The 23,952-nt window shown below is 33.7% G+C and overlaps 4 protein-coding genes across 4 annotated transcripts; 1 reads left to right on the top strand and 3 right to left on the bottom strand.

Annotated features, from left to right (window-relative positions):
• Positions 1–199: 199 nt before the first annotated feature.
• LOC139097436 (uncharacterized) lies at positions 200–1,415 on the bottom strand. Its single transcript, XM_070649264.1, has 2 exons — positions 925–1,415; positions 200–853 (listed from the first exon to the last, which is right to left on the bottom strand). The coding sequence occupies exons 1-2, from the start codon at positions 1,132–1,134 to the stop codon at positions 224–226; spliced, it is 840 nt and encodes a 279-aa protein (XP_070505365.1). The 5' UTR covers positions 1,135–1,415; the 3' UTR covers positions 200–223.
• A 120-nt stretch (positions 1,416–1,535) lies between these two features.
• Positions 1,536–4,708, bottom strand: LOC139097437 (uncharacterized). Its single transcript, XM_070649265.1, has 2 exons — positions 4,457–4,708; positions 1,536–2,462 (listed from the first exon to the last, which is right to left on the bottom strand). Exons 1-2 carry the CDS (start codon positions 4,649–4,651, stop codon positions 1,824–1,826), a joined length of 834 nt encoding a protein of 277 aa, XP_070505366.1. The 5' UTR covers positions 4,652–4,708; the 3' UTR covers positions 1,536–1,823.
• A 72-nt stretch (positions 4,709–4,780) lies between these two features.
• LOC139097435 (uncharacterized) lies at positions 4,781–8,640 on the bottom strand. The gene is made up of 3 exons (XM_070649263.1): positions 7,322–8,640; positions 5,982–6,208; positions 4,781–5,914 (listed from the first exon to the last, which is right to left on the bottom strand). The coding sequence occupies exons 1-3, from the start codon at positions 7,526–7,528 to the stop codon at positions 5,476–5,478; spliced, it is 873 nt and encodes a 290-aa protein (XP_070505364.1). The 5' UTR covers positions 7,529–8,640; the 3' UTR covers positions 4,781–5,475.
• A 4,359-nt stretch (positions 8,641–12,999) lies between these two features.
• On the top strand, positions 13,000–23,149 carry LOC139097426 (tenascin-like). Its single transcript, XM_070649252.1, has 10 exons — positions 13,000–13,361; positions 13,431–13,473; positions 13,616–13,808; positions 13,996–14,122; positions 14,184–14,314; positions 14,800–14,845; positions 19,210–19,360; positions 20,529–21,646; positions 22,650–22,810; positions 23,002–23,149. Exons 1-10 carry the CDS (start codon positions 13,030–13,032, stop codon positions 23,079–23,081), a joined length of 2,382 nt encoding a protein of 793 aa, XP_070505353.1. The 5' UTR covers positions 13,000–13,029; the 3' UTR covers positions 23,082–23,149.
• Positions 23,150–23,952: the final 803 nt, after the last annotated feature.

Below are 23,952 nucleotides of genomic sequence, written 5' to 3' on the forward strand. Positions count from 1 at the left end.
GAAGTGTTTGCAGTCTCTCTTAGCTGAATGATAGATGCTAACAGTTAATTGGCATACTCATCTAAATGAGCATACTCAACCTATATAATTTAACATGTTCAATTTTGAGAGCATACTAATGAGCATGCATATTGTCTGTCCAAGAGAGACATCAATCCTCAACAGATAATCTACCTAAAACATCATCCAAAATAGAATATATTTGATAATCTACATCTTCCATCTATTTATTTACAGCACCAATCCAAAAATTCTTATCAATTTTATTAAACGAAAGCTTTTCAAACAGTCCCAATGACTTGAAATTAGCAACGATTATATTTGTATGTACATCAAATCCACGTTCCTGTGCAATCAGCTTAGTAATGGCTTTTGTAACTATCGTAGCATATCCTTTCCTCAAATGATTAGGATCAACTTGAAGTGCTAATAGGTTTGCATTGTCATGCTCTAGACACCATGCCAGAAGCTCACCAGTAGCTTCATCATAAAGTCCAACAGAAAGGTTCATTTCAATGCAATACTCAATAAATTTTTCAGATCCTGGCGATCTATGAGGCCAGATGGAGTTGATTCTGTCAGCATTTGATGTTGAGAGTCTTCGAATGACGAGACCTTCTGGAACTTCATATTTTAGATTAATTGCGTCCTCATGCTTCTTATGAACCATGACCGTTGAATCATTGAATAGAAGCTTTAAATCCTGACTGTTAATAAATTCAATGACTGTATCACGATAGATTTCCCGAACGCAGAGAAAGATTTTCTTTTCCTCAAAATTCAAGCCTCTTAATCCAATGTTTAATCGCTCAAAAGTCAAATCCAATGTTGCAAAGAGAATGCCGTCGTTGCTCTGAAAACAATGAAACATTAGAAAAACATTGAAGAATCTCTATTTTCTCATTATTTATCATATTCTCTCACCGTGACTGCAATGAATGTTGCATCTTGTTCTAATTTCCCATCAACTGAATAAATTTTAACAATTTCTCTTTGTTCTGGACGTTCTTTGAATCTTTTAATCATTTTATCTAAAAAACTAAAAGCTACGATGTGTTCTGGCCAATTGATCTTATAGGCATCTCTTAAAATTGGCAGAGACTCTGTTGGAACTTCAACTAGCGAATTTGACATGTTTACACTCTGAGTTCTGAAAAACTACTAACTATGAATAGTGAAAAAATGAGAAACTTGGAAGTGCGGTCGAATGTGAGAAATTTATTATCGAATAAAACCGTAATAATAAATTGTCTATGATAACTTGATTGATAATTTGAAGTGATTTGTCAATAATCAAGCAACTGATTTGTAATCTAATAGTTTATTAACCTGATCGATTGTCCTTGTTATTTTCAATGATCTTTAATTGATTTATGTGATGATCGGGTTGACAACTGTGTGATTGACATATTGGTTCCTTAATTTGATGTTGATTAAATTGTTTAAAATGACATAATTTGATAATTTTGATCAAATCAATTTTAAATTCGTTTATTTATCAATTTAAAATGGAATATTTTTAACAATATTAGCAATTAGTGGAAGTAAATCACAAATTATTTGGCTTGAATCCTTAAATTTTCTAATATTTTGAACTGAATTATTTTTATTTACCAAAAGGGCTTAAAACTAAGCTTTTGTTATTAATTTATTTCATAGTTGATAACCCCTTGAATATTTTGAATTTTAAAAAACCGTTAACATTTTAATTTGATTTTATCTACTTTTTGGTTACTAAAAGGCAGGAATGAAGTCAAAATTTAACAAACTTATCAAAAATACTTTGCAAAATTCAGGATATGCTTGTTCTGTGCTCAAAAATCCTACTCCTTTATCAAATTATACCAAGTGTGCGATCCCAAGTTCTTGAATCCCAACTTAGTAAACAAATTCATCGACTTTTCATTTCCATGCACAACAAGCGCAATATTGTCACATTGAAATTCCTCTGCAATCTTCTTCGAAAAGCTTTTAACAGCAACACTTCCAAGTCCTTTTCGTAAATATTTTGGATCAGTTTGCAGAACACCCAAGGCTCCATTATCATAGCGAAGACACCATGCTGCAAGATTATTGTCATCGTCATAGACTCCAACATTCAAGTGATATTTTATGGAATATGAAACAAAGCTTTCAGATCCTTCCGATCGATGTGGCCAAATGGAATTGATTTGTTCAACATTTTCTTCTGTTAGTTCCTTGACATGAAAATTTGGTGGAACTTCATATTCTAATGCTAATGATTCAGCCATAGGAAGATGAAAACATGCTGTGTCTGCATCAACATGCATCTTGATGCCAAGTTCATCCCGTAACTCACAAATCATGTTATGAAAGACATTTCTGACTGCAAATAACAGAATTAAGTTATTGTAGTCCAAGGATCGTAACGCATTTTTCAAAACATCTGTTGAGTCATGAATGGAATCGAAGAAAACAAAGTGCTCATTCCAGACTACAAACTTTTGTGGAGAAAAAGAGAAAAAATTGAGAATTTTATTAGATAATGAGAGAAAATTGCAAGACTGAAGGCCATACTGCAATTGCATGTGTTTTAGCTTTATAATCAGTAAATATGGGTTGTAAATATTGTGGATTTTAAGTGATTAAGTATAGGAATGATTTTCCAATTCTACATAGTTCTTTTAAAATATATGGATAAGATAATGTGATAATTAATTTGATATGACAGATTAAATAGACTGTTGATGATAATATTACAGCACTTGGAAACAAATTTCATTTTTAAGGTGTCATAATGAGTCAAAAGCAGACGTCACGGGGTTGTCAGGAAACCTGTTCGTCATTTTGATGACTTTTCTATGTTTCCGAAGATGTAGTGATCCCTAGCGATTATGTTATACCTCTTGAAATGTGTGAATATCCAGAATGTGATGTCAAAAACTCAGAAATACATCCAGACTTATTCCTTTACTGCAGTGATGGGCAACCTTTGTGTCGCAGCACACTAATGTGCCGATAGAAATGATCTGAAATGCCATGAACCCTATATTGGCAGCGGTCATGGTTAAGGCATACCACTAATGTGTGCCGTGAAAAATAAAAGGTTGTCCATCACTGCTTTACTGTATTAAAGTTTCGTTGTTTAACGATCCAAAATTTCCTTATCAAAAATTATCTTAAAGGTCGTTCACTCATTACGTGACGCTCTTAAGAATGAGGCGAAAGGTTTTGTAGAAGGTTGAGATTTTTATATGGATAGAATCGACACTCCCGAGAATCGACACTCGTTACCTAACAACTAAACAGACCCCTCACATTGTTTTTAAAAATATTCTTTTCATCTCAGCATTTTTGGCACTCATACTTCTGTTTGACCTATATTTTTAAGACTCATATTCGCTACACATAGCTGTCACAATCTTTTTCACGCATATTTAAGGCCAAAAATAGAATTTTTGTCAATTGAAAAATTATGTGGATTCGTAGCTACCTCAACAAATTTTTCATTTTTGCTTGCTCAAAACTGATCACAGTTTGCAAAATTTTAAATAATTAAGGCGAAATAAGAAATGTGATGAATTGAAATTGTTTATTTATGGAATTGTTATGAGTAAGTGATATCCGACACTTTGTTTTGAACAAAGTTGTTAGTTTCTTTTTGTAAACAAAATGCTGAAATTGAATTGCAATGAGTAAGCCGGTAGAGAATTAGTTGTAAATAGGAAGTTTTGTATAGCATGAATGCTTTAAATTTAGGAATTCTAGGAATTTTGTTGACAAAACTATAAATTTGTTGAGGTTTTTTAGTTGCAAATAACACAAATTGGTTAAAAAATCAATAATCCGTTCCCAAACCGGCGTGACTCTTACATGGTGCTGATATTTTACCAGAGTCACACTTGCCTGATGCAGAATTTGGATAGATTAACTGATTTAATCAAAAAATTCGATAGAAACAGTATTGTATTTGGTATTGGAAATTGACAAACGTGAATCAGCCTTAGAACAAGATTCAGGCGAGATCTGAAGATGATCATGGACTACAATTGATCTGTACGGACAACGAAGTAAGTAATTAAGTAATCGACTTATCCTAATCATGTACATAAGTTGTCAAATTAGCTATAAAATACAGCAAGAACTACAAATCCTTCCGTTACTAATTGCTCTATAAAGCACAAAACATCAGCTGACAGTTAGTCAAATGAACCCGGAAAATTTCCGCGCTATTTTCTCTTGCCAAAGAAAATGAATTCTCCGAAAAGAGTCACAATTTCATTCATGCATAACACATTGTAAAGGGTCATGAATGATAGGTGAATACTCAGAATACCCGGTAAGCTATGTACGTAATTAATCAATAATTTTCCATTTCCTAGTCAGCAAAACATTAATTCTCATTAATTTGCGAAAAAAGTGTCAAATGGACGTCATTTAAATGAAAAATAATTAATAAAGTCCATAAAATCTAGATCTACAAAGAATAACTTACAATCATAAAGAAATATCCATCATTCATCCAGTCATCGGACAATGCAAATAATTTTGCTTTGTTCCTCAATTCAGGAAATTTCTCGAAACGATAGACGAATGTCTTTATAGTCAGTAATATCACCATATGCTTTTCACGATCCTCATTAAAAATGTCCTCGAATTTTTGAAGATTATCGAGCGAAATTTCCTTCATTCTTTTGACGCGACTTGCAACACACTAAAGGCTTATTGTTTGTCTAAGAAGAGAATGAGAGAGCGACGAGGTATGGCAAGTAAGAGAGGAACAGAAAGAGAAGTAGAAATGAACATGACATTGAAATCATTTTATGTGAGTATGAAAATATAGTTATTTTATTATCGTTACAGCAGTGAATTTTGCTTCCGCAAAAAAAAGAAATTAATTTATAAAATGCAAACAAAGTGCAAGTAATTTTCTTTTATCTAATCTAAAGGGAACGTTCATAAATGACGTAAATTGGAGTAATGGAATTTTTTTGGTCCGTACTTGACTTTTTTGTCGCAAAATATTGATAAATTGGTTTTAAAGCGTTACAGAGTTCCAAAGGCTTTTATTTCAACTAGACCTAGAAAAAAAAACTAGAAAAATCCAGCCCCAAACCCCAACTTCAACAATTGATATCAATAGAGATCCAGAAGCTGGGTTAATTGTTCATTCCAACTCTACAACTAGCCTAGGATTAAACCTCAATGATACAATACTAGTATATTCCAGAGATATACCCTATGTACCAAAATCAGGCCTAAAAGCAGATCAGGACATCATTAAACCAGCCCTAAATCAATAGATCCAGAAGCTGGATTTATGAGTAATTCCAACTCTACAACTAGTCCAGGGATAACCCTCAATGATACAACACTGGTATATTCCAGATATATACCCTATGTTCCCAAAATTAAGACTAAATGTAGATCATCATCAATCCAACTCCAAACCCCAACTTCAACAATTTACGTCATTTACAATCGACCCCTCTTCCTTAATTATAAAACAAGTAGCTAGTAATAAATCTCTTGATCAATCCATTTTGTTTTACCACCATTTGTCGGCTTTGTTCTCAGCCAGTATGCGTCATCTATATGTTTAAATCCAAGCTTTACAAACATATTTTGTGAGTTAAAATTGAGTTCATTGACCAGAGCGAATGTATCTAAATTCATGTTGGCAAGTATTTTACACATTGAAAGTACACAAAGGCTGCCGACGCCACGTCGCATAAATTTTTTGTTAACTTGCAAAGCACCGAGTGGACCGGATTGTAATCTCAAGCACCATCCCATAAGTTCATTGTTCTCATCAAAGGCACCAATATTCGGGTTCCATTCGATGAGTCTTTTAACAAGGAAGTCAGATCCACTGCATTTATTTGGCCATTCATTATTCACATAGTCGGCATCATCTGGGGACAAAGGCTTGAGTGTGATGTCATTCGGTGCACTGTTGGATAAAGAGAATGAAAGCTAATTAGTGACTCAATGCATGCGATCGCATGACATGAACTTACACCAAATGTTTTGTTTTTACTTCCTCTTTGGACAAGTAGTACAAAAACGTGAGACTATCTGCCTCAACCTTTAATTTTTTACTACTAATTATGTCCAAAACAGCTGAACGATGACGTCTTAAAAATGAGCTTATCAAGTATCCGTTTGTCCAGTCTATAAGGCTTAGTGCTCGTTTTAATTTGTCGTTTGATAATTGTAAGGAATAGATGAATAATTGATATCGATCCTGGAAATGTTTAAGGTTTGGTCAAGGTTAGTTTTATATGTTAAGGTGTGACTGGTATGATTGGTATTGTGGAATATGCTATTTTTGGACTAAAAAAGGCAAAGCAAGTAAGAGTTTTTGACGCTAAAACTGAGAAACTTTTTAGCCTCGGTCTCGTGATCGGTCTGGTGCATGGTTTTGAGCTTTAGTTCATGCTCGGTCCCGTGATTGGGTCAACTCTCGGTCTCATGCTTGATCAAATGCTCGGTCACTTGCTTGGTCCTATTTTCGGTCCCGTACTTGGTCAAATGCTCGGTCCCGTGCTTGGTCAAATGCTCGGTTCCGTGCTTGGTCAAATGCTCGGTTCCGTGCTTGGTCAAATGCTCGGTTCCGTATTTGGTCAAATGCTCGGTTCCGTGCTTGGGCTAATGCTCAGTCCCGTATTTTGATAATTTGGATATTTCTAATGGAACCCAGGTCATATTCTGACAAAATTACTTGAATGTCCCACAAAGCAGCCATACCTTGACCAAACAGCACTACTTTCGATATAAGGTAAATATAAATGAATCACCCATTTTTAAAAACAAATTTTTTTATAGTTTTTAAAAACAAAAACAAGTTGATATGGCGAGTCAAAGTCCGCAAAAAGCCGCAAACTGCATACGTTCTCATTTCGAACTTATCAAAATAGCCAAAAAATCATGAATCAACAATAAATTTTGTTTATAAACAAAACATCGAAAATATTATTTTTTTAAAATTATAACAAGACATCCAAATATTATGCACACTAGTTTACACCTTTGAATGGTACTTTGGGGAGATCGTGAGCAAGTGATGTCTATGATTTTTAGGACTGGGCCAGTGATATGCTTGAATTGATTGGATTATTTTGATGCTTGGGTCAACAAGGGTCCTAAAAATCACAATTTTAGTCAATTGTCAACAGACGTCACTTACGATCGACCCCAAAAGATAAATACACAATCAATTTCAATAACAAACTTCACATTAAGCAGTTTACAATAACATGTTTTTCACAGAAGTCTAATAAAACGTGGGAATATGCGCTTTAGTCCAAAAATCAATTCCATTCCAGTCACAACAACTTCTAATGCTTGTTTTACTCACAACCACAACATAAGTTCCATCACTCCGCCACGAATTGTTTAAACTATAAATTTTTAAGTCTCGTATATAAGACTGCTTTCGATGCCAATTTACATAATTATTTATGGTATGCCATGCTACATGATTGTCCGGCCAATTCAGTAAGAATATGTCGCGCAGCTCAATCCAGTCATTTGCGGGTATTTCAACTAATTTATCACATTCCATTTTTATTTTAGAATTTTAATAATTATTTCTTTTGAAGAACCGCGTTGCTTCCACTCTGGACTTTTGTGTAGTAATGGCAAGTGATGCGAGTATTTTTAAAAAAAAAACTATACGAACTAACAAGCAATTCGCCAAACAATAAAGAACAGTCGATTCTATTTGTTTCTCATACACGACTTAATACTCAGACAATTTTCTCTCGCAGAAGGCATAACTTGTAGATGTGTGGATGTATACATGCCCACATGTGAGAGACACAACAAAAAAGTATGTGAAGACTTATTTTTGCGTAAGAATTAAAAATTTTTGTAAACATAGAGGAATGAAAATAAATAGGAAGGAACTTATCTTGGCCTACTAATGACGATTTTCGAATGTGGAAGGTCAGTACTGCGACTTGGATGTGATGAGACTTTTCTGCCAATTTCCGGCTTTCCTTTGAGATATTTTCACAAATATTTTTGAATGTTTAATGCGATATTAATTTTTTGAATGTCTATGTCTTGTTCCTTGATATTTCGTTTGTTGGCATTGTTTCTCAGATAACGATTTTAAAGGTGTGTTGTGAATGCAAAAGGCAATGAATTTTAGAATCAAACTCTCCAGTCGATGACCTTGGACTTTATTTTATTTAATCTATAGCCTAATAATAAACTCAAAAACCAAGCGAGAAGTCGTTGATAATAATGATAATGACAATGATTGTTTTCTGTAATTGCGTGGAATAATTGGTATTGGAGGACAGAATGTGGATTTGGGTGAGGGGCTATTTACTTATTCCGTAACGAGAAAATAGACAATATCTTCCGATTGTTTGAGGCGTATCAAAACTCTTGAACCTCTTCCCCTTCCCTAAGAGCCTCACTAAACAAATAAACAAGCCTCTAAGTTAGCTCTGCTTACATATTTGCATTTTGAAGGAGTGTAGTTTTATAAGTAGACGTCTAGATTATTTACTTTAAGTTATCAGTCCGATCTGTATAGCCCGATCGGCACTCATTGAAATATTTCCATCACGGCGACGAAGTTGTAGTATCCTAAGAACAAAGTGGCAGCAACTTGGCACTTGGCAAATCCGGTTGTTTTTGACATGTGCCGATCGAGTAGTATGTTCGCTATGGCACCACTTTGTCGTCGTGTCAACTGCAAGACTTGAAGATTCCCTGAGGGTATCGAAATGGCTGATTTTGATGAATTTTTGTAGCCAAAAATGAAGTTCGTCGCATCATTATGAAAGAGAAGAGTGTCAGTCAATATAGTCCATTGGTTGCCTATCACAAGGGCCTACCCTAAGTACCATAAGTATCTACCATAAGTTGTCTACTTCATGACAATATTTTAGCATTATTATGATGAACTAGGGATGGTTTGGTGACTTCGTTGAGTTGATTGAATCAAAAAGTGATTTACAGAAGCAATTGTTCGTTCCTAAAATACAAATAAGTGGGTTGAAGCACACTTTTCTAACATTTTTACCTGAAAAATTGCCAATAAACAGGAACAAACACAAGTTTTAAGTTACTTTTACATTAGTGTTCCTTATGTCCCCTACATACACAAATGTCCCTCAGATGATCCCCAAATAATCACACCCAATACTGAAAAATCATAGTTTTCAGCAGTTTTTATTAGATTACGTCAATTAATTTGTTAAAGCTGATAAGCAAATCCCCAACACAGCCACAATAAACTTAGTAAATATTCCAGCCTCTCATTGACACACAATATAGTGACTTCTCAAATTTGTATCTCCAAAATTATCTTGTAAGTACAATGTACAGGCCCATAAAAATTCTTAAATATTTCAGCTCAATGATAATCACATTACCTTCAGTTTTCGTGTGACGCGCTTCTTCTCTAATGTAAACAAGATGAATGAAAATGAAACAAGCAAGCATGGCTATTCAAATGTTTACAAATAAGATAGTGAAAATTGAAACGACTGAATATGGCACAATGTTTTGTGTTTTGATGATCGAATGAGGAAGGAAAAACTTTGTTTGAAATATTTTTGCTGAGTGCTGATGCTTTGTAGATCAGTGTGAGATGGGAATTCTGAATTTTTTGGAATTTGATCTGGTCTAGTGGAATGCTTTACTTACTAAATACTTCGTTGGCCATATCGATCAACTGTGATCCATGGTCTAAATCAGCGGAATGGCATAGTTCTGATAATTATCCTAACATCCATAGAGACCGCTTTCAAATACCGTAGTGGTCCTTCTGCACCATGAAATCATGCTTTTCGCCTGTTAGGTTTAGGTTTTGGTTAAAGGACTGCAATATTAAAGGACAGATCGTACTTTAATTGATGCAGAGATACAAATTTTGTCCATTTTTGTGATTTAGTCACGAAAAAATAGGAATCTTATCTTCTTCATGATCTCCTTGCTAAACTACTCCCGATCGGCACACATTGAAATGTTGCCACCACGGCGACGAGGTAGCAGCATGCTTAGAGCCAAGTGGCAGCTACATGGTTACTATAGAAGTACCTAGAGCTTCTCTGTGAAAACATCTTTATGAAGATGAGCATAAATGACCAAATTCAATAATTTTTTAATTATTCGTTACAGACAATGAGCATACTCACCTAAATGGGCCTGCTTATGAGTATCCTCACTCAATATGACATGATATTTATGAGTCAAATTAAAACACTCAAGCATGTTCAAATTTCCAAATGTCATATAATAACGCAAATACTCACCCTCAATCCACCTCAATAAAATTACAGAAATAAACAATAATTCACCACCCACATCCCGTTTGCTGATTTCTTTTCATTCGCAATTTCCATAACATTCATAAAAAAGCATTTGTTTTCTCTTTTGTTAACATAAAACATTAATTATAATTGATAACAAAACATCTGAGATCAGAAGCAAACATGCACACAACGTAATTCATTGCGTCAAAAGAGAGAGAAAAAGTGACGAAAGCGTGAGGAAAATTTTCTTTTGTGCCGTTTATTAAACAATTCAGTTGGAATGGATTAATCTTGTCTGGGTTTTGAGATAATTTAATTAATTGGGTGATTATTGACACTCGATCGATAATTTCTTGCCTCATAATGAATTTTATTGAAAATCAATTTTTCAACTCTCTTAATTAATTTTTCTATTCTCAGCTGAAAGCAATTGAAATTGAGTAAAAAGTCATTTGATCATCTCTGTTTTACTCATTAATTGAGATGGAAGGAATTATTGAGAATTTTTAATTGGTTGTAAACAAAATGAACAAGATTTTAAAATTAATTGCTGGGTTTATACTTCGTAGGACTGTCTGTAGATTTAGGATCTTAATGCATGGAAGGGATAAGCTGTCGTGTAGATTCATTTGACTCCTTTCTTACTTTGATGACAGGCAGATCATATGTTATCTATGGCCTCTCTCAGTTGGCATCTAAAACTGGCTCTGTCGCTGGCTGCCATTAGCCAATACCAAATTATTCTCTGTTTCTATCAACAGCCACTTCCAAGAATTCTTTGATCAATCCCGTGCTCTTTTACCATATGCAATCAGACTTAAAGACTACTTTAATGGGAGGTCATTCATTAGGTTTCCTAATTCTTTGAAAAACAGCGAAAAACCAGCAATAGCCAAGCAATGAAATTGTGTCGTTAGAATGTCGACAAATCGATCCTAATGACCCGGATTTAATTCCTGTGAAAGTTGCTGTGCTTTTTCGCTGTTCAAGCCATGTCAAATCAATTTATGCGATTCACGATCCACAAATCGTATCCGAATAGCACAAATCGCGTCAAAACTCCAGTCTCAGGCCATTGTGACTCAGACTTGGTGCTAGATTCAATTTAAATCCAGCAGCATGTCAGAGTCAAGTTAGCCTGGTGCCTAGTTTTGGATCGATTAACAAACTTGTGGTATATAGGATGGTTAGGTATGTAAATAGAATTGATATGATGCTGGATTTCTACGCCAAGTAATGTGCAGAGGTGGAAATCAATCATCTCCAAAAGCAACAAAATAGCAAGAACAAAATTGGTGATGCTTATCATATGTAAGTATCAATGTCAATAATATATAAATAAGTTCTAAATATAAGCAGTAATAGTTCATTCACAAAAGCCCAAAAATATTCAAATCTCTTAGAAAATTCCATTTAATTCCAAAATTTAATTACCTTTTTAAAGAGAATTAAGGATTTTAGTTCGATAGACAGTCTCAGACCTGTCTAAGTCACTCCAAATTCCATATGGCAACAACAACAAAATAATTCATAAAATTAATAGATATCTAAATATCAATTATGACTATAAACAATTACGTATTTTAACGACAGATTGTGTGTGTATTGGTGCATACGTAATATTAAGAGTATGTATTACTTACGATCAATTCATCATTCATGTTTTGTAACGTATATATCGAATTTCTGTTATGTATTTTAATGGTTTGCAAATTTGTAATTAGATTCCCACACACTTTACTCATCTTGCATCAGCTTTATAATAAAATGTAATCATTACTTATTAGTATTTTAGGAAAATTGCATCATGAATGAATGATTATGGTTTAAGTTCTGATCATTCTAAGTGTTAAATATTACAAATAGAATTATATAAACTTTAATTAGGTGTTTTTTGAGAATTAAGTTCAAGTTAATAGATTTGAAGACTTATTCAGGAATTTTCTGGAATATTAAAGCAGCAAAATGTAGCAAATTTCATTTTTTGATGAAAAAATGAGTAAAATGGCCTGTCATATTGGCATCAGGACATCTTCGGATCTACGGTCGAAGGAATGTCTTAACGAATTGATTTGCTTACTTCGCTGGTCATATAGATCATTAATGATTCATATGCCCTTTGCCAATTACCTACATATATCAAATGCTTTACTGTCTCTATCAACAGCCTCTCTTCAAGAATACTTTAGCGGTTCTCGTACTCTTTTGCCATCTCTTTTGACAAAATTAGAGAAAAATAATGAGAGCGTATCCTGTTGAACACGGTGTGCTTTTGGGATAGTTAACTGGGTTTGATGGTCTGAATTTGTGACAAAGACCGTTTTGAATTTAGTATTGGATATTCTCATGCAGCAGCCAGCGATAGGTCTAGTTTCAAGTGACATCTAAGTAAGGTCATGGATCACAAATGATATGTAGAGCCAGTGAAGTAAGTAAGTATCAGAAGTTTTATCAAACAACACAGCATGTTCCCTAAAGTACCGTTACGTCGACGTAAGACGTGAATTTGTCATGACTGCTGACTTCGATCCATTTTTAAGGCGAAAAGTGAGATTTACCTACTTGTAGACCTTGTTGACCTACGCAAGAATCAATAGACAATTTTTAGTCCAAAATGCGTCTTTTGCATGCATTTCCACCTTTTCTACTTATTCAAATCTCATAATCAACTTAATTAAGTCATTTCTACTAAATTCTCAATTTCTCCAGAATCTCAGCAAAAAAAAATAATATAATCAGTAAAAGCTAGAAACTACAAAAAACAAAACTCTCCGATCCAGTTTTCATTTCAATGTCAATCGGAATGGATTCAAAGTCATTAATCGGCTTAGCATTTCTCGCAATCAGTTTAGTCAGCTGTCAATATGTTGACGTGACTCATTTGATAAATTCAACACAACATTTGCAAGACATTGAGCGTGGTGATGATTGGAGATATAAAAATGTATATCCACAACTCAATATGTCGGAACATGACCATGGGTATGAGCAAAAAAATCAAAGTATTCCGATTCCGATTCCGATTCCACCAAGACCATCAAATGTATCAAAGGCAGCATTGGATAAATTTATTAACAAGACATTGAGCTCAATGCCGAGTGGAATTTGTGTAAAGGAAGTGCCGTAAGTTGTGGAAGAGGATGTTGAATAAAAAATTTCATAATTTTTAATTTGTTTATTTTTTAAAATAAGGACCGCATCGCTTACAAACAACGTTGATGCTCATGGTAATGGTGTAAGTTAAAATTACCTCAATCCAATTCCTGTAAATTAAAATTAATTGACACAGAACAAGCAACCTGACGCAAAAAAGCCACAAAAAAACTTTTTTACTTCCATTTCACATTAATTTGTACATTTTTTTATTATTTATTAAGTCTGACCCGACCTTATCGCGTATTCAAACTTGCTGTGACGGCTATCAGCGAAGTAAGCATATTTTTAGAAAATGTTTACCGATTTGCAGTAAGGGGTGCGTAAATGGATTATGTACGGAACCTGAGACATGCACATGTTATCCTGATTATGTTAGGACTGAGGCTGGTGAATGTAAAGCTATGTGTCCAGTTGGTAAGTGCTTAATTACCAAATTCAACAATTATTGACCGATAAAAATTCACAAAATTAAATTAAATTACCGTTGAAAATTCAAAAATTAAATTACCGTTAAAAATTCAAAAATTAAATTACCGTTAAAAATTCAAAAATTAAATAACCGATAAAATTCAAATTTTTTTTAACCGTTAAAATTTACTAGGTTGTGAAAACGGAGTCTGCAATCCCGACAAAACTTGCAACTGTAATCCCGGCTACACACCCGAACCAAACCGAAAATTCTGCTCACCAAAGTGCGACCAAAAGTGTTTGAACGGCCAATGCACAGGGTCTGTTGATGTCACAAAAATTCCATGAAAAACTTTCTCATTTTATTTATTATTTTTACAGACCAAATCAATGTACGTGCAATAAAGGCTATGTCAAGGACGCGACTGACTCGCAACGATGTGTTCCCACGTGTAATCCAACATGTGAAAATGGCATATGTTCTGGTCCGAATATGTGTTTATGTTACTCTGGTTTGTTGTTGCTATTTTTACTTAAAAATTTTTTAATAGGAATTATTTATAGAGTTGAACAAAATTATAAGAGTAATAGATGCTGTTGGGTAGCACATGATTTTTAGATGATATTGAAATAGAAAGTCAAGATTTTTGCTTTTAGGATTTAATTTTTATGGCCGTTATCTTGAATTTTGAAATAATTATTTATTTTGAAATGATAATTTTTCAACGGTTTTTTTGAAATTTGAATTTTTGAAAATTCCAAAAAATTTCTCACCTCAAAAAGTTTTTTTGAGTTTAATTCACGAATAAGCATTGATAGTCAACTATTTTGCCATATTCAGTGACTATATGATGGCAAGCGTTCATTACAACTGATTCCATACCCTAATTCATCATAAAACCAACAGATTTTCACTTTATAAATAATTAACCTCAAAATGCGCTTCATATTTCGAAATAAACAAACAATTCTCACTAATTTTTATCTCTGCTTTCAGGCTACGTCAAAGATCGAAGATTCAAGAGTGGTAATAAGTGTATCAAGTACTAAAATTTTTGTATCTAAATCCACGCACATCACGAATGTTTGACATCTCGTGTCATCGATTGGGAGGAGAAAAAAAAAAGATCAATAAAAGAAGTTTAATTAAACTACACATGACTTGCAATCATTTTCTAATCATTTCGTAGTCGATTTTCTCCTTCTTCTTCTTTTTGGCTGTAAGTGTAAATATTATGAAGATGTGGATGAAGAAGAAAGAAAGAAAATATTCAGACCTATGTCAGATGGTCAAACATTATTAAATAAACAGAGTTCTGTTTTTCTTTTCAAACTGTCTTGAGATGTAAGGGGAGATTTGTCAGATTTTTTTTTGAGACAGACTGAGTTTAGATTGAAGCTGGTTTAAATTTAATATTGAAAACATTAAAATTTTTATTACATTGTTGTCAAAATTCAAATTTGAAATGTTCGTTAAAATTCAAATTTTTTATTGTTCGTTAAAATTTAAATTCCAAAAACTTCGTTGAAATTCAAATTTTGAAAGTTCGTTACAACCTAAATTTCAAAAGTTCATTAAAATTCAAATTTTAAAATTTCGGTAAAATTCAAATTTGAAAAGTTCGTTAAAATTTGATATTCAAAAAAAAGTTAAAATATAAATTTAAAAAGTTTGTAAAAATTAAATTTTGAAAAGTTCGTTACAACTTGAAATTCTAAAATTCATTGAATTCAAGCATGAAAAGTTCGTTAAAATCTTAAATTCCAAAAAATTCTGACAAAACTTCCATAAAGTATCAATTTCATTCAGAATTCTGCTTCCTTTCGGCCGTTATTGCCATACATTCAACTTCAAACTTGTTGATTGATATTTTACAGCCTCTCGTGGAATTAATATTTGACTTTTTTGTTATGATAATGAAATTTTTATTTACATTTTTTTGATGTTACATCGAGAGCAATTAATAAGTTTATGGATGGGAATCAATTAAGATTATTTTCTTACGTAGTAAAGGAATTTGCGTGCCTTGTTGTCAATTACAACTTGAGAATTATGACGAAAGCAAGTCAAATTTCAAACTTTTTTCAGCTGACATTTTGACTAAAGTTTAAGATTTGCCCACGATAATTCATCATTTACCTGATGTCACTCGAGTGTAACTTCCGACCCACATAATGTCTATCAATAACTAACCCATATTACCTTTGATCCAGTCGACCTTCAAAAATTAAATTTTAAGCTCTTTCGGATATACGATTTGATTTATTTCTGTAAACCGAGAGAAAATTGAGTTTTCATTTTCATTTTCATTTCGTCTTATAGAATGCGAACTGATTTGCTATTTTGTTTCATCTAAAAAGTCATTAATTTTTTTTTGTTGCTCATTTACGAAATTGAATGAAATCACGAAGATTTTTGTTTGGATGAGAAGAAATTAACCTTTTTTTACTGGAATAAGAGCTCATTAAATATGATTGTGAATTTTTGACTTTTTAAGGTACTTTTTAATATGTGATATATAGTTCGGTTTGGGGGTCTTTTGAAGTTTTTGATGAAATTATTTGACACATGTGTGAATAAAATTACGTCAAAACTAGACCAAATGTTACTAAATAAGTCACACACTAATGGTAAATCCCGAAAGGCATCCGAGATTTTGTATCAATTGACCGACTTGTTTCCGAAATCACACGGCCTAGAAATTACCAAAAATCCTGTTTCTGGCCACCGTGGCTCTAGAAACAGCCCAGTTTCCATGAAAACCCACCTCAGACTAGTGTAAAGTCCACCTGGGGTCGGATTATCGGCCATATCTACGCCGTTTGCTCCTAAAATCTGCATAGCATACAGTTTGTCGTGGGCAACATGTATTCATACATCTTAAGCAACTGTCCATGCTACACAAGTGCAGGTAGGTTACAAAATTTAGCAACAAAAAGGTTTGACTCCGACATAGTTCCGGATTTAAGCCGAATTTGGCACCAAGTTAGAGTTTCATCAGGTCACCATTTTGGGACCTGATTTTCGATCTGTTACCCAATTCGTGATATTTAGATAGTCATTTACTCAAAGTTGTCCAAACCTTTTTGTGCTACGACACACTTTAGGAGATCACGATCAAAACAGCATACGGTTTACAGTTCAAAGAATTTCCAGTAAAGAATTCTGTTCTATTTACAATATTCCTGTAAATTCTCCGAAAAGTTCGCAATACTCATCCAATTCTTCCAACAGACATAACAAGCAACAAATTATAAAACCCCATGAAGTTTATTTACCACACAAACCCAATCGTTTTCACGTCCATAACACGAATTCATTCACAGACAGAGAAGAAATTATCTAAAAAAAAAAATAGCAATTAACTTCATTCCCACATCAGAAGTGATATCCAAACAGACCAGACCAAAAAGAATCAGTTCTAAATGATTTGTCATTAATGCTGTTCTGTTTAAAAATGGAACTGGAAATGAAAATAAAATCACAACAAATGAAAGCGGATGAAAAAAGTTGATAAGAAATTACGACATCGAGACATTGTTGGACATAAATACAGAGACGACTCATGAGTCAACTCAATTATCAGCTGTCATTTATTTATGACTTTATTCATCTCTGGAACTTAATATTGTCAAAAAAGAATTAATTTTTCAATTTCTCTTTTTTTTTCTCTCCGCATTTTCTCTCGGATTTAAAGTTAAAATTCTCAAAATTGAAAACAACAAAAAAATGTTCAGCTTTTCAGTTTCTTGCGAGATGTTCGATAGTTAAACTGTAGTATTCTTAATTTAATGAATTTTATTTCATAGGATGAAGACGAAAATTTTTAGTATTATTTTAATCTTTTTAATTCATATTCGAAATTATGCATTTGCATTGGATTTTGGTGTTTGTGAGATCATTATACCGTAAGTTAATGTCTATTTTTGAGGATTTTTTGATTATTCTACTGGATGGAAGCTGTCGATAGAGACAGTATTGGTAATTACTAGGCAGAAGCCAGCGATTGAGCCAGCTTTGGGTGTCATCTATGGGAGGTCATGGATCACAGTTGATCTGTTCGACGGGCGACGGGCGAAGTGTGACAGTTTGAATTAAAATAAATTTTGAAGACATCAAATTCATTTTAATGATTTAAGGAAGTTTGTGTGAAAAATTTTCGCTGTTAAACTCGTTCTCTTTCGGATGAATGGTTTTATGCTCACAATGTTTATCATATGGGTCAATATGAGTGATTTGTAACAGAATTATCAAAATTATAATACAATTAAGAGATAATACTTTCGAGTTCTGTATAACATTAGACTTACATAAGACACTGAAAAATGATGTGATGAGTTACTAAATTTAACGGCTAACAAGGCTGAAACTAGAGTGCAACGCAGAATTTTTAAACCATATTCACACTAAATTTTCAATTTGTAAAAATGTATTTTAGGAACATAACATTAGGAACATTAATATCATTAGAAATAATAATGTTATGGTACATTTTGGTTGCATGGGCAGTATCATGTTAATTTATAAATTAAAAATTAGATCGGGATCCAAAAGCTTTATTTCTCCTTGGAGTTCAACCAAATCCCTTCTATTGTCACTAAATTAAACTTTATTTAGTCATACAATGCAAGGTACTTTACCAGAAATCGTTTAAGATTTCCAAAAAAGCCCTAGCCTAATTGAAGAATTTTGTGCTAAAAAAGGGTTTATCTTAGATCCTCCCCTAGATACGCTCCTGTAATGAACACTAAAAATTTTGGGATGACCAGATTACATAAGTCCAAAAAGTTGCTTCTACTGAAGTCTGGACTCCGAGTAAAGCGAATTTAATTTATTGGCAAGCACTTCCAATTTAGACACCAGTGAAGGACTCCTTAAATGGAGGCATGGCAGACTAAGTAACTGCTTTGGTGGAAGCATGTAAATTTTGAGTTATGGAACACAAATTTACTACTGAGACTAAAATTAGAATAACATAAAACCTATGCTAAGAAACTAGACGGTAACACCGCGTTATCCATTTAATTACCGCCTAATACCGCGGTATTTCATATAAATACGACACCGCCTAGTTTCTTAACCTGTCACAAAATTCTACTTAATAGCTATTTGGCAGCCATTGTAAAGCTTTAAAAATTAATTTTTGTTCCTCATGGTTTCTTCAAAGTTTTCACTATCCATCGCCTCAATTTTGCAAACAATCCGTAGGGTCATCAGGTAATCCAGCAAAAATCTAAGTTCATTCAGTTCATAAACTCATTGTTTATAATGTAGCCAAAACTAGTCGGCACATGTCTGAAGGTTACAAATTTTGTAGAATGATTTACAGTACAATTTTACAACCAAATTAAATTCCCTTTTTAAAAATAAACAATTTTTTTAATTTTTCGTTCATTAATTTCCCAGACAATTAGTCGTAACAAATTTATCAACACCTTACTGGATCAACAAAAGCATTCAAGGATGTTGTAAGGGCTTCATCAAGAAATTCAATAAATGTGAACCCGATTGTGGGAGAGTAAATTGTGTGAATAGTTATTGTATTGGAAATAATACGGTGAGTATACAGTTCAATAAATTTATGAGACTCAAATCTTTCTCACAGCTGAATGACAGCTGGCATTATTTGCTGTTTTTATTGCCTTTGTGTGAGCCAGCGTGAACAAAAAAAAAAAATAGGAAGGAAAATTGTTCATTCATTGATTTTTTCCGTGCATTTTTATTGATTCATTTGTGAGATTTACAGCAAACTAATTGGAATGTAAACATTGTGTCAAAGTGGCTTTATTATGAAAATTGCCGACTATATTTTCATAGTTTATTGGAAAAATTTCTATGAAAATATTTAAGTGAATGGAATCTTGTGCATGAAATAAATGTTTACATGTTATATTTAGCTTGCATTTCCGTTATAAAAGTTAAATTTGAGATAATTTAATTCTCAGAAATGATCAAATCTGCTTACCCGGAAAGTCCAAATATTCAAATTATATTAATGTCAGCTTAACTCTGTGATCAGGCCGGATTTCATCGAATCTGACCTGATGTCAGAGTCTCGTCCACTGGCCGAATTTCAGCCATTTCTACATTATGTACCTTTTGGGCTATTGATCGGAGCTGAAACCCTCAATCTTCTTGCTTCGCTGGCCATACAGATCAGCTGTGATTCATTATCTCTCTCAGTTGAAATATTAAACTGACTCTATTGCTTGCTGCTCTAAATCAAGTGCTATACTGCAGAGTTGCAAAACAGGTGCCTATGGCAGGCGAAAACCGTACAAATTCTTGATAATTTATATAGTTTATCCTTCAAAATAAAACAAATAATCAAGAATTTGTACGGTTTTTGCCTTTCACAGGAACCTATTTTGCAACTGTGCTATACGGTATACCTTAAGTCCTTAAAACCCTAACACCCTAACACCCTAAGATGAGCATACTCAATTTTGTGAACATATTCATCAGCAAGGTGCATATCTGTTCAGGCACTGCATGAGCTATTCACAAAAATATCTATCCCTAACCAGATCTTTGACTCTGGGAGTCAGGATTCCAAAAGTCCAAAAAAGCCCCTCCACTTCACATCATTGGAGTCCGTCTACAGCTCAGGCATCTCTCCTTTGATGCAACAGCAAACTTTGTCCTAACAGCCCAAAAACTAATCACATATAACCTTAAAAATCTTAAAACTTCCTTTTCTCATCACCATTCTTTTACAATTTTAGTGCGAGTGCAACACCGGCTACCACAAAGTCAGCGACTACAACTGCATGCCAACATGTGATCATCCATGTGGTGTCAATATGGAATGTTCAGAACCAAACCATTGTACATGTAAACGAGATTATAAGAAAGTCAATGAGACACATTGCGATCCAATCTGTTCATTTACTGAGGAAGACTTTGACTGTATCAATGCTTATTGTTATGCACCAAGCAAGTGTCAATGTCATGAAGGATTTAAGCAAATATCAGAATTTGAATGTGAGCCGGTATGCGATAATTGTCGTAATGGTGTCTGTGCTGGTCCGAATATTTGTGTATGTAATGAAGGATACGAGAAGAACTCAAATGGAACTTGTGTGCCGCATTGTAATCCAGCATGTATTAATGGCGACTGCATAAAACCAAACGTTTGCCACTGTCATGATAACTTCAAGAAATATTTAATACCTAACGAATGTTTTGAGGCAAATGTGATCAAGGATCTTAAAGATTGTCGTCGTACATGCACAAATGGAAGCTGTAATAAAAATGCAACATGCATATGCAATTATGGATATGAAATGTATAATGGTAAATGCTCTAAAATATGCCATAAAAAGTGCATTAATGGCAAATGTTTAGAGGATCAATGCGTATGTCCATCAGATTATAAATTATCAATCGAAACGTCCACATGCATACCAATATGCTCATTTGAAGATGGACATGATTGCATTAATGGTGATTGTATAGGACCAAATATTTGTGAATGCCATCCTGGTTATAAATTTTTGGATAATCGCAATTGTACATGTGTTGCGATGTGCAATCCACCATGCATAAATGGAATTTGTACAGCCGACGGATGCATTTGCCATGATAATTTTTATATGATAGCTGACAATGAATGCATAAAGAATTGCAGTGAAGGATACATGTGGCTTCACGATGATTGTGTTGAGAATTTTGATTTTAATAATTTTGGAGATGACTTGACAACCGAAATGTCAACAAGTACAATGATGGAGATAACTACGGAGGTGGTGACAGAAACGACAAAAGTTGAAACAACAACAATGCTGGAAACAACGACGGAGGAGGAAATGACAATAAGTGACATTTTCGAGGAGTCAACGAGGTAAAAATAATTTTTTTTTTGTGCTTTTTTGGAAGAATTGTGTTGAGGATGTATGATTTCAGTGTTGGTATTTAATGTCATCTTACATTCAGGCTTACATTCTTGAGTCTGTGAATTTATTTTGAAATTAAGATGGTCTTTATTAATCGTGGCAACGTCTATCAAGAGTGTATAACTGCAACAGACCTGTTCGTAATTACGTTGCAATTCATTGTTAATCTATGTTTAATTTGTTACTTAATTCATTGACTAAAGAGCATGTGGATTCATTTTCACATGAAGGATACGTTTGCAGTCGGGTCTATCCTTCAAAACTACTATTAGCTCAGGTTAATGGGTCTTCTAGCATTTTTTTCTACAACTAGTAATGCAACCTAGGAATTTTTAGCCCAAATAGAACAAATCGGTTTATCCATCAAATCATGCCAGAGACAAACCAAGCAGGTGCTGAGTTTTAACCTAATATTGCACCAAATCATAGTCACGTCGGTATGAGACCGAGTTAAATGTGAAATCAGCACTAAGTCAAAGTCAAGTCGGCCTGGTATCGATTTTAAAGCGAATACGGCTCTTAGTCAGAGTCACGCCGATCTGGGACAGAATTTAATCCAGATCAGGCACTAAGTCAGAATCACGTCGGCCTGGTGTCGAGTTTAATGCAAATTCGACACTTAGTCAGAACCACACCGGTCTTGTGCTGAATTAAATTGCTGACGGGTCTGACTTGTTGCTGAATTCGGATTAAACCCAGCACATTACCAGAGTCACGCCTTCTGGTTACCAGAACATAGATCGATAACATAGATCCGACATGTGCTGTTCGGGATAACACTCCCTCTCATGATATGCATGTACACTTTATCAAATATAGAGCTATTGGCCATACATATTTACAAGAACTAAGATAACAACACTGTGGCAATCCCCAACAATGAAAGCAAAAGTTTTTATAAGAACATAAAAAAATTTATAAAATTTCTCAATTATTTTTTATCATATGCAGGCATGTATTGTTGGCAGAAAAATCAGACGAGCCGGAAATTTCTACAGTACTTATAGTGGTCTTATCATCAATAGCATTTCTTCTCATCTGCATACTCTTAGCGTTTTATGTGCTGTACAGTTATGTGTTTCCTAAACAGATATACTTTGTTCAGCAGAAAGGTGAGTGGGTGGGGAAAAGCTGAGAAAATTTTGAAGGAAAATTCTCTAGATTCTTTGGATTTCTATGATTGGCACTTCCATAAATAGAACTAAAATTCTTCTTCAAAATTTCAAAATTTCCCCAAAGGCATAATTACATCTATTATTGATACCTTACTATTTGTATCTAATTATATATCTCATATTTATAGAACAATCGGCCAATTGTGTATATTTTACAAAACAACAAGATCGACAGGCTTCAGTTCAAGTAACAGAGTTTAATATTTGATGAGATTAGTTTTAGGAATTTTAATTATTGTACTTACTGTAATTTAAATAATAAATTCTTTAGAAAAATTTTGGTTTTTTGATATTTTACTCTATAGGTCTATATTCAGGTGTTATTTTTTATTTTTTTGTTAGTTGTCCTCCATATGTCAGAATATAATGTACTTTCTAGGTAGCATTGACGTTTTCGTCAATTATTTTTGGAATTGGATCTTAATAATGGATCAAACGGTATATCATAGCGAGTGCAGGTGTAAGTGGGGTGCAGAAAACGTTTAATTTATAAATGACATTTTGCTAAATCGTCGAATAACCCCCGGTAGACAACCGGAAATCGTAAGACGTCAGTTCGAGTCTCAGTCAGGATCCGTTATTCGAAATTATACGTTTATCTTAAGTTGCTTTCTTTGAACATGTTGATATTGTAAATTAAAGGTCGTAAGCCTTACTTATTTAGTCTGATTGTAAGGCTGCTGTCCTTCAGTTAAAATGCTTTGGATCGGTTTTTACTCTATTCATTAATGAACATATCGCGGTACTTAACTCGGTCGCCAGTTGTGTATTTGTTCATTTTTAAGTCAAGCTTAACATTTCTTAAGACTGGGACATTTCCTTGTCTCGGTCTCGAAAATTTGTCGAATCTTGATCAATCCGAGACTACGGAAAACCCTAGTCAGACTTCTGCTTCCCTCAATCTCACAATTCCGGAAAGCATGTGACATAAATATTTAATCATTTAAAAGATATTAAAATTAATTTATAGCATAATATATGAAAATTTTCAGTTCACATAAAGCATTCAAAATGTTCACAGGTAGAAGAAATCAGGACAATAAGAAAATATTGCTCATAGCTTTGAGTGTCCTGAAAAT

This window comes from Chironomus tepperi, unplaced genomic scaffold (genome assembly GCF_022539635.2).
Source record: "Chironomus tepperi strain 1889 unplaced genomic scaffold, CSIRO-AGI_Ctep_v1 contig_422, whole genome shotgun sequence".
Lineage (NCBI taxonomy): Eukaryota > Metazoa > Arthropoda > Insecta > Diptera > Chironomidae > Chironomus > Chironomus tepperi.

Excerpts from the sequence above, each read along its gene's own strand:
- LOC139097436 (XM_070649264.1), bottom strand. The coding sequence starts at position 1,134 with ATGTCAAATTCGCTAGTTGAAGTTCCAACAGAGTCTCTGCCAATTTTA. Across the intron at positions 854-924 it reads CAACATTCATTGCAGTCACG|AGCAACGACGGCATTCTCTT; the intron begins GTGAGAGAATAT and ends CATTGTTTTCAG.
- LOC139097437 (XM_070649265.1), bottom strand. The coding sequence starts at position 4,651 with ATGAAGGAAATTTCGCTCGATAATCTTCAAAAATTCGAGGACATTTTT. Across the intron at positions 2,463-4,456 it reads ATGGATATTTCTTTATGATT|TTTGTAGTCTGGAATGAGCA; the intron begins GTAAGTTATTCT and ends TCTCCACAAAAG.
- LOC139097435 (XM_070649263.1), bottom strand. The coding sequence starts at position 7,528 with ATGGAATGTGATAAATTAGTTGAAATACCCGCAAATGACTGGATTGAG. Across the intron at positions 6,209-7,321 it reads ATGGAACTTATGTTGTGGTT|GATCGATATCAATTATTCAT; the intron begins GTGAGTAAAACA and ends AAACATTTCCAG. Across the intron at positions 5,915-5,981 it reads GTAAAAACAAAACATTTGGT|TGCACCGAATGACATCACAC; the intron begins GTAAGTTCATGT and ends TTTATCCAACAG.
- LOC139097426 (XM_070649252.1), top strand. The coding sequence starts at position 13,030 with ATGTCAATCGGAATGGATTCAAAGTCATTAATCGGCTTAGCATTTCTC. Across the intron at positions 14,315-14,799 it reads TATGTGTTTATGTTACTCTG|GCTACGTCAAAGATCGAAGA; the intron begins GTTTGTTGTTGC and ends CTCTGCTTTCAG. Across the intron at positions 22,811-23,001 it reads ATACTTTGTTCAGCAGAAAG|AACAATCGGCCAATTGTGTA; the intron begins GTGAGTGGGTGG and ends TCATATTTATAG.